This window comes from Trachypithecus francoisi, unplaced genomic scaffold (assembly GCF_009764315.1).
Source record: "Trachypithecus francoisi isolate TF-2019V2 unplaced genomic scaffold, Tfra_2.0 Lachesis_group3, whole genome shotgun sequence".
Lineage (NCBI taxonomy): Eukaryota > Metazoa > Chordata > Mammalia > Primates > Cercopithecidae > Trachypithecus > Trachypithecus francoisi.
The window spans coordinates 68,213,234-68,228,267 of record NW_022681468.1 but is presented as its reverse complement, the minus strand read 5'-3'; the positions used below and the strand labels follow the sequence as shown (position 1 = coordinate 68,228,267).

The 15,034-nt window shown below is 35.9% G+C and overlaps 2 protein-coding genes across 4 annotated transcripts in view; one reads left to right on the top strand and one right to left on the bottom strand.

Moving 5' to 3' along the window:
* MIPOL1 (mirror-image polydactyly 1) overlaps window positions 1-15,034 on the top strand; it is a 373,501-nt gene that overhangs the window by 162,299 nt on the left and 196,168 nt on the right. For all 3 annotated transcript variants that reach the window (XM_033188223.1, XM_033188225.1, XM_033188224.1), the window contains one exon: window positions 6,866-6,973. In XM_033188223.1, coding sequence (XP_033044114.1) covers window positions 6,866-6,973 — 108 coding nt within the window. The remainder of the gene's footprint in view (window positions 1-6,865; window positions 6,974-15,034) is intronic.
* On the bottom strand, window positions 3,039-3,739 carry LOC117069794 (NADH dehydrogenase [ubiquinone] 1 beta subcomplex subunit 8, mitochondrial-like). Its single transcript, XM_033188226.1, has one exon. It carries the CDS (start codon window positions 3,717-3,719, stop codon window positions 3,144-3,146), a length of 576 nt encoding a protein of 191 aa, XP_033044117.1. The 5' UTR covers window positions 3,720-3,739; the 3' UTR covers window positions 3,039-3,143.

The window sequence follows — 15,034 nt, the reverse complement described above, 5'->3', positions numbered from 1 at the left end:
CAGACAGGGATGTTTAAGTCTGCAGAAGTTGTCTGCTGCCTTTTTTTCAGCTATGCCCTACCCACAGAGGTGAAGTCTATAGAGGCAGTAGGCCTTCCCGAGCTGCGGGGGCCTCTACACAGTTCGAGCTTCTTGGTTGCTTTGTTTGCCTACTTAAGCCTCAGCAATGGCAGATGCCCCTCCCCTAGCCAGGCTGCAGCCTCACAGGTTGATCTCAGACTGCTGCGCTAGCAGTGAGCAAGGCTCTGTGGGCGTGGGACCTGCCGAGCCAGGCATGGGAGAAAATCTCCTGGTCTGCTGCTTGCTGAGACCATGGGAAAAGCACAGTATTTTGGCGGGAATGTACCATTTTTCCAGGTACAGTCTGTTACCTCTTCCCTTGGCTAAGAAAGGGAAATCCCCCAACCCGTGCACTTCCCAGGTGAGGTGACGCCCTGCCCTGCTTCAGCTCGACCACTGTGGGCTGCACCCACTGTGCAACCAGGGCCAATGAGAGGAACTAGGTACCTCAGCTGGAGATGCAGAAATCACCCATCTTCTATGTGGATCACACTTGGATCTGCAGACTGGAGCTGTTCCTATTCAACCATCTTGGAATGGAAACCAATAAATTTTTGCTTAGACCAATGTCCTGGAGATTTTCCCTTATATTTTCTGTAGTAGTTTCATAATCTGAGGTCTTAGATTTAAGTCTTTCATCCATTTTGATTTGATTTTTGTATATGGCAAGGGTTAGTGGTCTAGTTATTCTTCTGCATATGGAAATCCAGTTTTCCCAGCACCATTTAATGAAGAGACTGTCTTTTCCCCAGTGTATGTTCTTGGCACTTTTGTTAAAAATTAGTTCACTGCAGGTGTGTGGATTTGTTTCTGAGTTTTCTATTCTGTTCCATTGGTCTATGTATTTTTATGTCCGAACCATGCTGTTTTGTTTACTCTTGCTCTGTAGTATAATTTAAAGTGACGTAAAGTGATTCCTCCAGTTTTTTTCTTTTGTTTAGGGTAACTTTGGCTCTTCTGCATCTCTTCTGGTTCCATATAAATTTTCGGATTTTTTTTCTATTTCTGTGAAGAATGTAGTTGGTATTTTGATAGAGATTGCCTTGAATCTGTATATTGCTTTGGGTAGTACCTACATTTTTACAATGCTGACTCTTCCAATGCATGAACGTGGACTGTCTTTTCATTTTTTGGTTTTGTCTTTAATTTCTTTCATCAGTGTTTTATAGTTTTCCTTATAGAGATCTTGCATTTCTTTGGTTAAATTAGTCTCTTGGTATTTAATTTTATCTGAAGCTGTGATAAATGGGAGTGTTTTCTAAAATTTCTTTTTCAGATTTCTCACTGTTGTCATATAGAAATGCTACTTATTTTTGTATGTTGATTTTGTATCCTGCAAACTTACTGAATTTGTTTATCAATTCTAATAGTTTTTTTGTGTGTTTGTGGAATCTTTAGATTTTTCCAAATATATGATCATATCATCTGCAAACAAGGATAATTTGACTTCTTCCATTCCAGTTTGGATGCCCTTTATTTCTTTCTCTTGTCAGATTACTCTGGCTAGGACTTACAGTACTATATTGAATAACAGTGGTGAAAGTGGGCATCCTTGTTGTTTTCCAGATCTTAGAGGAAAGGCTTTCAGTTTTTCCCCATTCAGTATGAAGCTTGTTGTGGGTCTGTCGTATGTGGTTTCTATTATGTTAATGTACGTTCCTTCTGTACCCAATTTTTTGAGTGTTTTTATCATGCAGGTATGTTAAATTTCATCAGATGCATTTTCAGCATCAATTAAAATGATCATGTGGTTTTTGTCCTTCACTTTGTTGACATGATGTATCACATTGATTGATTTGCGTATGTTGAATCATCCTTGCATCCCAGGGATAAATCCCTCTTAGTCATGATGCATGATCTTTTTAATGTATTATTGAACTCACTTGCTAGTATTTTGTTGAGGAGTTTTGCATCAATATGCATCAGAGATATTGGCCTATAGTTTTCTTTTTTTGATGTGTCTTTGTCTGGTTTCGGTATTATGATAATACTGGCCTTGTAGAATGTGTTTGGAAGTCTTCCCTCTTCTGTTTTTCAGAATAGTTTGAGTAGGACTGGTATTTGTTCTTCTTTAAATATTTATTAGAATTCAGCAGTGAAGCCATCAGGTCCAAGGCTTTTCTTTACTGAGATACTTTTTATTATGGCTTCGATCTCGTTACTTGCTATTGGTCTGTTCAGGTTTTGGATTTCTTCCTGGCTCAATCTTGGTAGGTTGTTTGTGTCTAGAAATGTTTCCATTTCTTTTAGATTCTTCAATTTATTGACATATAGTTGTTCATAGTAGCCATTAATAATCCTTTGAATTTCTGTCATATTGATTTTAGTATCTGTTTTCATCTTTGAAGTTTACTTATTTGGATTTTCTCTCCTTTTTCTCACTTTGGCTTTTGTTATATGGATCTCTTGTATTTTTTTTTCATTTCAGATTTATTCATTTTTACTCTGAACTTTATTGTGCCTTCTACTAATTTTGGGTTTAGTTTGCTCTTTCTTTTCTAGTTCTTTAAGATGCATTGTTAGATTGTTTGTTTGAGGTTTTTCTTCTTTTATGCTGTAGGCACTTACCTCTGTACTACTTAGTACTACTTTTGCTATATCCTGTAGTGATGTTGTGTTTCCATTATCATTTGTTTCAAGAAGTTTTTCCATTTACTTCCTAATTTCTTCATTGACCCACTGGTCATTCAGGAGCATATTGTTTAATTTTGATGTGTTTGTGTAGTTTCCAGAATTCCTCCTGTTATTAATTTCTAGTTTTCTTCTGTTGTGGTTAGAGAAGATGTTTGATATTATTTCAGTTTTTTTTTTTTTTTTAATGTTTTAAGACTTGTTTTGTGACCTAACATATGATCTACCCATGAGAATGATCCATGTGCTGAGGGAAAGAATGTGTATTCTGCAGCCTTTGGACGAGATGTTCTGTAAATATCTAGTAGATCCATTTGGTCTGTAGTTCAGATTCAGTCTGAAGTTTCTTTTTTTTTTTTTTTTTTTGAGTTTTATTAGGGATTTCATTAAGATTAAATTTCTAGGAATGAGGGAGTCCTAGTTAAGAGGACACAAAAGCCCACGAAGCCTCCTCAGATCTCATAGTGAACCACCGGCTCGGGTTCTTTGGAGGGATCGCCGCCTCGTTCCAGGTACAGATTATTGTAAGGATACTGCTTTGGTCCCACAGGCTGGTAGACAGGGTACATGTCCCCCACCCAGAACATGAATGTCATGAAAGCCAGGAAACCGAAGAGCTGCATACACATGACATTCCAAGAAATAGGTGTGGGGGATGTATCCACACGGTTCCTGGTGTACATGTCTAGGTGCCAGTGCATCGGTTCACCCCAGTTCAACCTCAGGTCCGGTTGGTCCCAGCTATACCATGGATCCCTCTCAGGCTGTGAACGGTCAGGGAGCTTCGGGTAGTCGCCATACCCCATGGTCTCATCCGGGTAAGGCTGGTAGTCTTCCATGCGCATATTATACTTCTTGGCGGCTGCGGCCCGTTTTTCTGGGGTCCTAGGATAGGGCCCCGGGAATATGTCCTTGGTCATGCGGGAGGCTGTCCATGCGCCCAGCAGCACCACGTTCCAGGATGCCCTTTGCAGCCACTGAACTCCCAGGACCCCGGCCCTGGCCACCACCATCTTCACCTTCTTCATGTTTTCAGTCTGAAGTTTCTTTGTTGATTTTCTTTATGGAAAATATGTTCATCCCTGAAAGTGGGATGTCGATATCTCCAGCTATTGTTGTATTAGAGCCTATATCTCTCTTTAGCTCTAATAATACTTGCTTTATATATATATATATGGGTGCTCCAGTGTTGAGTGCATATATATTTAAAATTGCTATATCCTCTTGCTGAATTGACCACTTTATCATTATATAATGATCTTCTTTGTCTCTCCTTAGAGTTTTTGTCTGGAAATTTGTTTTGTCTGATATAAGTATAGCTACTCCTTCCTTTTCTGTATCATTTAAATGACAAATTTAACAATTAAAATATAAACGTTGAAAAATTAATTTGGTGAGAATATCAATAAAATTTGAGATGTGATTAAATGATAGGATCTTTGTCTGCTTTATAACTATTTTATGAAATTATAAAGTGACAGTAATTAATATAGTATGCTACTTCCTAATGAATAAACTGTTCAATCCCATTGCTTCAAAATGAATTTCAAAATTACAGAGTTTAATAAAAGTAAAAAGAAACAAACCACTAGAAATTATATATAAATATGCAATTGTGGGGAATATGTTAGACTTTTCAAAGACAATGTCAAATGAAGAAATAATATAGGATTACATAAATTTAAATAAACATTTAATGTAGTTAAATATGCTACAAATATTTATTTTACAAGAACATTTAGCATTTATTTCTTGAGCATGAATGAGTGAATTTTTTATGTTTCTACCATGTAGTTTGGAAAAATCCCTATTCCTAGGTGATTTCTAATTTATTTGGAATGAAAAGAATAGGTGTCACACAACTCTTGACCATGCTTCCTCATTTTCTTCAGATACACTTCTTAAGTTTCTACTTTCATTTATTTTCTCCTGTATTCTTCTTCTTTCTCCAGTGTCAGCTTACAAAATCACATGCCCAAAACAAGCCCAACTCAGATGTCAGCAGCTCCATGAAACATTCTTTCTCCCATAGCCAAAATAATCTGCTCCACCTTTGAATCCTAATAGATCAGTTAGTTATTACATTTTAATACTTAATAATTTTATATTAAATTTGGTTGAAAATGTAAAGGATAATTTAGTAGAGTGTATCTCTACTGTATCGTCATAGTTAGTGCTATGCCATATTCGTTTTCTTGGGTCATAATTTGTGTCCTCAGTAACACACACTGTGATTTGATTGCATTCTGACCAAATATTTTTTTACTGGCTATAAAAGATACACAGTTTAATATGTAGATCATGTGTCTCCTGAAAATACATGCCACATAATATGTGTCACAGAATTTTCATGTAAATTTTAACAAATGTGATAGGTGAATTAAGTTGTCATACAGCTCATGATGGAATAGACATGGCAATGTAAAAAAATCTGTACTAAGTCAGTATTTTATCATATTTGGAGAATTTAGTTTCAACAAAACTATCTGCTAAATTAAATTAATGTTTATTAGAAATGCCTTGATATTATGGTCATTTTATTTATTTTTAAGAGTGTTTTGATTTTATAATTGTATTATTTATGCATGAAGTGTGTATACTCAATTTCGTATTCATATACAGACATCATTTGGCAATCTAAGTCAATATCAGGAGTCTGGTAAGACTTTTTCTTCCAAGACATTTTGTATATTACTCAAAGTTGTGAAATATTGATACATACTGCCTAATATTATTTGGGTCAGAGGCAGAAGAAACCAGAGGAGTAAGAAATGTCATTTTGGATGATACCTGCATCGTGATTGTAACATAATAAGTAATGATTTTTTATTCATCTATTATGACAACTATCCATTTGTCAAATAATCTAGAAAGAACTTTTTCCTGATCTTAAATCAGTATGTGTCCTTATTAGTTGTTTTGTAAGTATTCTAATTTTAAAATAGGTAAATTAAGGAATGGTTTTTAACTTTTTCCTCAATGATGGGTTTAGTACTTTATTTGTTTAATTCCCCATGTATCTTCCTATTGTCCTGATTTACAGCACACCATTTTATAGCCTATGTAATTATTTTGTGAAGTGTTTTACATATTTATATTGAAATCTTGTATTCAAATGGCAAGATATTTCAAAAATTTTTTGAACACACATGCTTCTATTGGCTCATTGAAACCTTTACTTATTTTTTTTACTTATATTCTCTTATATTCTTTACTTGTATTCCAAATAGGTGAAAGTGATCATTTCACACATCTGTTACCACTTTTACTTAAAAGTAAAATTTGGTCAAAATGGGAGAAATTAAAAACACTTAATTCTTTATGTTTCCAAGTCTTGGCACTCTGGCTATTGCTTTTTTCCCTATAAAATTGTTTCCTTAGATATTTTTAAAAACTGGAAATATTTCTGAATGTATACCTTATAATTTTTTTTTTTTTTTTTTTTTTTTTTTTTGAGACGGAGTCTCGCTCTGTCACCCAGGCTGGAGTGCTGTGCCGGATCTCAGCTCACTGCAAGCTCCGCCTCCCGGGTTTACGCCATTCTCCTGCCTCAGCCTCCCGAGTAGCTGGGACTACAGGCGCCGCCACCTCGCCCGGCTAGTTTTTTGTAGTTTTTTTTAGTAGAGACGGGGTTTCACCGTGTTAGCCAGGATGGTCTCGATCTCCTGACCTCGTGATCCGCCCGTCTCGGCCTCCCAAAGTGCTGGGATTACAGGCTTGAGCCACCGCGCCCGGCCTATAATTTTTATTTTAAAGTATTGATAAAATATGATCATACAATATCATATTGTAGTTTATTTAGAATCCAATATGATTTTTAGAAGCATGCTTTTATTCAACCAATAGATGGATAATCAGAACCATTTGCTCAAAGAATAATTTTAAATATGGTTCGACCTTAATTTTATAAAAGTGTTTTTGTGATTTATATAACATTCAGATTAATAAAGTAACTGAAAATTGTAATAGAATTTTTAGAATACTATAAGCAATGTTTTTATTTATTGTACTTACCATTACTTTTACTTACCATTCTTGTTGCAAAAAAAAAAAGAAAAAAAAAAAAAACCTTGTCTTTTAGAGAATACAGTGATATTATTTACATTAATTTATGTGGCTTGGTGAAAAAAATGCTATAACTCCTTTACTTAATGGGATTCTTCCCCTGTGGCAGTGCAAACGGCTAGAGCAGGAGCTTCATCATCTGAAAGAGCAGAACCAGACTTCAGCAAACAACATGAGACATCTGACTGCTGAAAACAATCAAGAACGTGCTCTGAAGGTAAATCTCCGTTCCTTCTTGCAGGCAAATTAAGGTTGTAAGCCCTTGGTGCCAGCTTTCTGTGCTGCATATATCAGTTGTGTACATTTCAGCAGAAGTAAGCTGTGGTGTTTGCCAACAACCCCTTCTTTAAACACAGATACAGCACCCTTCTGTTATGGTATATTTTATTTCATGTATGTGTATGTGAAAACAACACATTTTCTGAATTTCGAGTGATGGTATATTAATAACTTTTGGTACATGTTTATTCTGTTTCTTTTTTATATCATTACCTTTTGCAGTTAATAAAAAGTGACCACATTAAAAGAAAAAAATTAAATTATAGGCCTTTGCTTTGCATCAATATTTATTGTAATATTTTTTAAAAGGACCTTTGTAATATTAGTCACCCACAGAACTGACAGTCCTTGAAGAATATGTGAATGTGCTTGGGAAATGAAGAGGTACTTAGAATGTTACAGTAAAAGAGAAAGAAAGATGTTAAATAATAAATTCAACTAGAACTTTCAACAAGTGAAATACACATTTCATGACAAAAAGTTCTGTCCCATTGTAATATAGATCAAGTAATTATGAAAAAGGACATGGTTTTAATTCTCCTAATTATATTTTTTTCTTAAGGTGCTTGTGACTTTTCATTTTACTTTTTATCTTTTGCCCAGTTCTCAGTATAGTTCCGGTACACAGTAGTTGTCTCTACCCTCAAGGTGCTTGCATTCTCATGCTAACCTGTTAAGGTTTAAAAAAAGAAATCCATAAGAAACAGAAAAGATTCATCATTGTTTTTATTGTATAATAAGAAAAGATTTGCTACCAAGAAGGTTATATTCTACTTCGCTGTCTTAATTTTTTTTTTTTTTCTGCATATTACAGAGCAATATCATGGCATTAGCCGTGTAACTCACTAAGCTGGAATCATGTACCAAAATTGAGGAAAATTTTTAATCTGTCTAAGAAGTATAAGATTTGGTAGAAGTCAGATTTTTCCACAAAATGTATTTAACTTCATTTTGATATTTTTAGTGGTAGGCTTATAATAACTTTGTTATTATTGTTTAATGCACTTTCTGCTTTAGATAGATGAAAACAATAAGTGAGAAAGGAACAAATTATAGATTGCTGTGATTATTTCTAATTACCCCCAAGGAATTTACTATTTTATGAAAAGTAATAATAACTTTTAAAATGTATACTTGCAAAATAGAAAACATTATTTGAAAAGCAGCTTCCATAATGTATGCTAACTTGTCAGTGTTAATTTGTCAGTGTTAGGGGACAGATTTAATGCGCTTACTATGATATGGCAGTCTCCATTTAAAACAGTGCCTGAAATAAAAATTCTAGTTTGTTAGGTATATATTAATTTCATGGTCTTTATTTTGGCACTTCTGGTTGTGTGTTTCTGTTGAATTTAATGAAATGATAGCTGCTATTTATGGAGAGAGATAAAAAATATATGGAATAATTTTTTTTTTTGAGACAGAGTGTCACTCCATTGCTCAGGCTCGAGTGCAGTGGTGTGATCTTGGCTCACTACAAACTCTGCCTCCTGGGATCAAGCGTTTCTCCTGCTTCAGCCTCCCGTGTAGCTGGGACTACATGTGCCCACCACCACGCCTGGCTAATTTTTGTGTTTTTAGTAAAGTCGGGGTTTCACCATGTTGTCCAGGCTGGAAATAGATAAGTTCAAAACAAACATTAAACGCCCATAAGATAGAAATTTCTGCTAACTGTAGACTACTATCTAATTTAAAACAATATAGCTATATTTTCACTCCTGACAAATATACTATATTAAAATCTTTTCTAGTTGCTCATCTTTTTTTTGCAAAAGTCTCAAATTTTTCTGTTGTCTTTTAATCCTTCATAACATTCATTAAGTAAGCTAGCTTAAATTCTTGGTGAAGATGAAAGGAAGAATTAATATTTTTTAAAACTCATCAACTCAATCTTTATTAAGCGTCTGTGTTCATTTAAGCTTGTTTTAGGCCGGGTGCAGTGGCTCAAGCCTGTAATCCTAGCACTTTGGGAGGCTGAGACGGGCGGATCACGAGGTCAGGAGATGGAGACCATCCTGGCTAATACAGTGAAACCCCGTTTCTACTAAAAAAATACAAAAAACTAGCCAGGTGAGGTGGCGGGCGCCTGTAGTCCCAGCTACTTGGGAGGCTGAGGCAGGAGAATGGTGTAAAACCCGGGAGGCGGAGCTTGCAGTGAGCTGAGATCTGGCCACTGCACTCCAGCCTGGGCGACAGAGCGAGACTCCGTCTCAACAACAACAACAAAAAAAGCTTGTTTTAAAATGGTCTGTCTTCCATAACACTGACAATTTTTTTATTAATTTTATGCCATATTTCCTCATGAGAAGCTCTAAATTTTTTCTGAAAATTAGATCAATTTTAAAACATTTGCTTTATTCTGAATCTTTTTTTTTAAATTACTCTTACCTTCCAGGAAGTTTTTGTTTTTTATTTGATGCATTAATTATAGCTCTATGTACCTTTAAGTTGTCATATGAGTTAATGAATAATAAGTTTACTACCAAGCTATCTGGTGAGTGAACAGTTTGCCTCCTTTCTGAGCCATATGTTTATCTTTTACAATTTATTTATAGGTATCATTTTTTGGTTAACTGATTTAATATTTAGTTAGTATCTAATAAATGTCAGGAACAACTCTTTAAAAACTATTCACTGTCCCTAAAGCTTTCAGTCTGCCAATAATATTTTTAGTATTTTGTTATAAATAGTACTGTTATTAATATCACTATTAAATGTCAACTTGAGTAGGGTAAAAACTGAAAAATTCATGCTTTATTTTATTGAATTACATGGAAATTCCTAAAGGTAACGATTCTAGAGATATATTTGGGGGAAAACAATCACAATTAGTAGTCATAGATTACATAGAACTTTCCAAAATAATTATGGCAAAATCAGTTATCATACAAGGAAATACTTTTTAATAATCCAGTATCATTTTAATAATAATGTCTGTTTATTCTAATAACCAGAGATTTTTTTCTAAATTACTTTTTATGATAGAGACTAAGATTAGATTTTTATTGATCATTTATAAGCATTCTTTTTAATGTAGGATGCAGTTATGATAGATAATTTTGCAGGCTGGGCATGGTGGTTCACACCTGTAATCCCAGCACTTAGGGAAGCTGAGTCAGGTGGATCACTTGGGGTCAAGAGTTCGACATTAGCCTGGCCAACATAATGAAAACCCGTCTCTACTAAAAAATACTAAAATGAGCTAGGTGTGGTGGTGGATGCCTGTAATCCTAGCTACTCAGAAGGTTGAGGCAGGAGAATTGCTTCAGCCCAGGAGGCAGAGGTTGCAGTGAGCAGAGATTGTGCCACTGCATTCCAGCCTGGGCAACAGAGTGAGACTCCATCTCAAAAAAAAAAAAAAAATTGCAAGGCATAGCACTGTTTCTCCTACTTTTATGTTTTCTATTTTCCCTAATAACAAGTAAAACACAGTGGTATCTATAGGATAAGGGACTGAATTATATTGATACTAGTATATATTCTGAAAGTTACTTTTTTAAAAAAACAGCTTATTTTCTTGTTTAAAGTAAATTTTATCTACTTAAGAAATTGGTTGCTGGAAGAACATGTTTTTGAACATGTGATTTTGTTTGTTTCTTCATTCTGAAACAGAGTCTCACTCTGTTGCCCTGGCAGGAGTGCAGTGTCTCGATCTCAGCTCACTGCAACTTCTGCCTCCCAGGTTCAAGTGATTCTCTGGCCTCAGCCTCCCAAGTAGCTGGGATTACAGGCATGCACCACCATGCTGGCTAATTTTTGTATTTTTAGTAGAGATAGGGTTTTACCACAATGTCCACCCTGGTCTTGAACTCCTGGCCTCAAGTGATCCACCTGCCTTGGCCTCCCAAAGTGCTAGGATTACAGGCATGAGTCACCAAGCCCAGCCTTGAACATGTAATGTTTTTAAAAAAAATTTGCATTAGATATAAATATGTAGGCATCAAACTTAATAAGGAAATTCATATATATTGCCTTTCTATCCTTTCTTTCTTTTTTTTTTTTTTTTTTTTCTATTATACTTTAAGTTCTGGGGTACGTGTGCAGAACATGCAGGTTTGTTACATAGGTATACGCATGCCATGGTGGCTTGCTGCACCCATCAACCCATCATCTACGTTAGGTATTTCTTCTAATGCCATCCCTCCCCTAGCCCCCCACCGCCTGACAGGTCCCAGTGTGTGGTGTTCCCCTCCCTGTGTCCATGTATTCTCATTGTTCAACTCCCACTTATGAGTGAGAACATGCAGTGTTTGGTTTTCTGTTCCTGTGGTAGTTTGCTGAGAATGATGATTTCCAGCTTCATCCATGTCCCTGCAAAGGACGTAAACTCATCCTTTTTGATGGCTGCATAGCATTCCATAGTGTATATGTGCCACATTTTCATTACCCAGTCTATCATTGATGGGTATTTGGGTTGGTTCCAAGTCTGCTATTGTGAACAGTTCCGTAATAAACATAAGTGTGCATGTGTCTTTATAGTAGAATGATTTATAATCCTTTAGGTGTATACCCCGTAATGGGATTGCTGGGTCAAATGATATTTGTAGTTCTAGATCCTTGAGGAATTACCACACTGTCTTCCACAATAGTTGAACTAATTTACACTCCCACCAGCAGTGTAAAAATGTTCCTATTTCTATGCATCCTCTCCAGCATCTGTTGTTTCCTGATTTTTTAATGATCACCATTGTAACTGGCATGAGATGGTATCTCATTGTGGTTTTGATTTGCATTTCTCTAATGACCAGTGATGATGAGCTTTTCTTCATATTTTTGTTGGCTGCATAAATGTCTTCTTTTGAGAATTGTCTGTTCATATCCTTTGCCCACTTTTTGATGGGGTTGTTTGCTTTTTTGGGGGGTAAATTTGTTTAAGTTACTTGTAGATTCTGGATATTAGCCCTTTGTCAGATAGGTTAGATTGCAAAAATTTTCTCGCTTTCTGTAGGTTGCCTGTTCACTCTGATGGTAGTTTCTTTTGCCATGCAGAAGCTCTTTAGTTTAATTAGATCCCATTTGTCTATTTTGACTTTTGTTGCCATTGCTTTTGATGTTTTAGTCATGAAGTCTTTGCCCATGCCTGTGTCCTGAATGGTATTGCCTAGGTTTTCTTATAGGGTTTCTATGGTGTTAGGTCTTATGTTTAAGTCTTAAACCCCGTCTTGAGTTAATTTTTGTATAAGGTGTAAGGAAGGGGTCCAATTTCAGTTTTCTGCGTATGGCTAGCCAGTTTTCCCAACACCATTTATTAAATAGGGAATCCTTTCCCGATTGCTTGTTTTTGTCAAGTTTGTCAAAGATCAGATGGTTGTAGATGTGTGGTGTTATTTCTGAGGCCTCTGTTCTGTTTCATTGGTCTATATATCTGTTTTGCTACCAGTACCATGCTGTTTTGGTTACTATAGCCTTGTGTAGTTTGAAGTCAGTTAGTGTGATGCATCCAGCTTTGTTCTTTTTGCTTAGGATTGTCTTGGCTATGTGGACTCTTTTTTGATTCCATGTGGAATTTAAAGTAGTTTTTTCTAATTCTGTGAAGAAAGTTCATGTTAGCTTGATGGTGATAACATTGAATCTATGAATTACTTTGGGCAGTATGGCCATTTTCATGATATTGATTCTTCTATCCATGAGCATGGAATGTTTTTCCATTTATTTGTGTCCTCTGTTATTTCCTTGAGCGGTGATTTGTAGCTCTCCTTGAAGAGGTCCTTCACATCCTTGTAAGTTGTATTCCTAGATATTTTATTCTTTTTGTAGCAGTTGTGAGTGGGAGTTAATTCATGATTTGGCTCTCTGTCTATCCTTTTTAAGAATTATTTTCATAATTTTTTTTTAGGTTAGCATCTCACTCTGTCACCTAGGCTGGAGTGCGATGGCATAATCACAGCTCACTATAGCCTCAACCACCTTGGCTTAAGTGATTCCTCCACCTCAGCTTCCCACATAGCTGGAATCGTGGCATGTGCCACCATGCCCAGCTGATTTTTTTATTATTTGTAGAGACGAGGTCTCAAACTCCTGGGCTCAAGTGATCATTCCACCTTGACCTCCCACAGTGCAGGGATTACAGACATGAGCCACCATGCCCAGCCTCCTTTTTAATTTATTAATTTACCTTCCTACTCACACATTTCCTACCTATAATTGGAACTGTCCAATGTAATTCCATTGAAAGTGAATCTTCCTTAGATTATAAAAGAGCTCTGATTGTTGATAAAAGTTTGGTATTTATTATTTATTATCTTTACATCCCAATCAACCTAAGAAGAATAACTCATTTTAATCTTGTTGGGTCCTACCCTCTTGACACACTGGTTTTCTTTCCTTTCTTCCTGTTCTTCTCTTCTCTTCTCTTCTCTTCTCTTCTCTTCTCTTTTCTTCTCTTCTCTTCTTCTCTTTCTTTTCTTTCTTTTCTTTCTTTCTTTCATTCTCACCATGTTACCCAGTCTGATCTCAAACTCCTGGGCTCAAGCAATCCTCCTGCCTCAGCTTCCCAAGTAGGCAGTTACAGGCAGTTACTCCTGTGACTGGCTTTCTGTAGTTTACTGTCACTGTATCCCCATTTTTTTTCCTCTTTGTTTGCTCTTCCTTACTTAGTCTTAATTGTTGGTGCTTATTTTTCTATTTCTAAAGAATAAATGTTCTCTGGGTTAGTTATTTCCTCATTCTTATTTTTTAAAATAAACTTTGCTTTTTAGAGTAGTTTTAGATTCACATCAAAATTGCAAAACACAGAGTTTCCATATACTCACTGGTCCCACAGACATACGACCTCTCCCACTATCAACATCCTGCACCAGAGTGGTACATTTGTTATAGTCAGTGAGTCTACATTGACACATCATTATAACCAAAAGTTTATAGTTTACATTAGAATTCACTTGGTGTTGAACATGAATGGCTACTGATAAATGTATAGTGTTGTGTAGTTACTATAGTATCATGCAGGACAGTTTCACTGCCCAGAATATCCTCTGTGGTCTGCTTGTTCATCCCTCCTGACCAGCTTTTTGCTGTTTCCATAATTTTGCTATTTCCAGAATGTCATATAGTTGGAATTATAGAATATGTAGCCTTTTCATATTGGCTTCTATAACTTAGTAATATGCATTTAAAATTCATATATATCTTTTGATGGCTTTATAACTCTTTTTTTTAAGTACTTAAAATATAGGCCTTTTTTTTTCTCTTGCTCAAAAAACAAATCAGGATATAGTTGCTTAATGTTCTGTCAGTGGCTTATGGGCTAAGAGGTTTGTTGGTGCTAAACTCTTAGCACCAGCTAAATCGCATTTAATTGTGTGGATATACCACAGTTTATTTAGTCAGTCATCTACTGAAAGGCATCTTTGTTGCTTCCAAGTTTTGACAGTTATGAATAAAGTTTCTATAAACACCCATGTGCATTTTGTTTGTATGGACCCAGGTGTTTTCAACTCATTTGAGTATGTACTAAGGAGTACAATTTCTGGATCATATGTAAAAATATGTTTAGTTTTATCAGAAGCTGCCAGTTGTCTACCAAGGTAGCTGTACCATTTTGCTTTTCCACCAGCAATGAATGAGAACTTCTGTTGCTCCATATTCTCACCAGCAGTTGGTGTTTCTTTTTTGTAGTCTTCTCAATTTCATCTTTCCCTATGGCATCACCTATCATTTTTGTCCTAATGACCCTATGTCTGCTCTTCCACTTGAATATCTTAATGTCTGCTTAACCACAGCAAGTTTGAATCCAAATGCCTAATTTGACCCTGTAAGCCTTCTCCCTGGGAGGAAGTCAAGACCTGAGTCAAACACTATTGACTGTGTAACTCAACATTTATTTCCAGTCATACTCTCCTTTGCATGACTCTGCTGTAGTCACTGGAAAAGTTAAATACTTTCTCAGCTTTTCTTTTTACCAGTGAGACATAAAAACGAATCTACAGTAGTAGGGGAGGAGGAAAGAGGGATATCTTTGTAAAAGTTTTTGTTTTCCTAAGACAAGGGCAGATGAAGT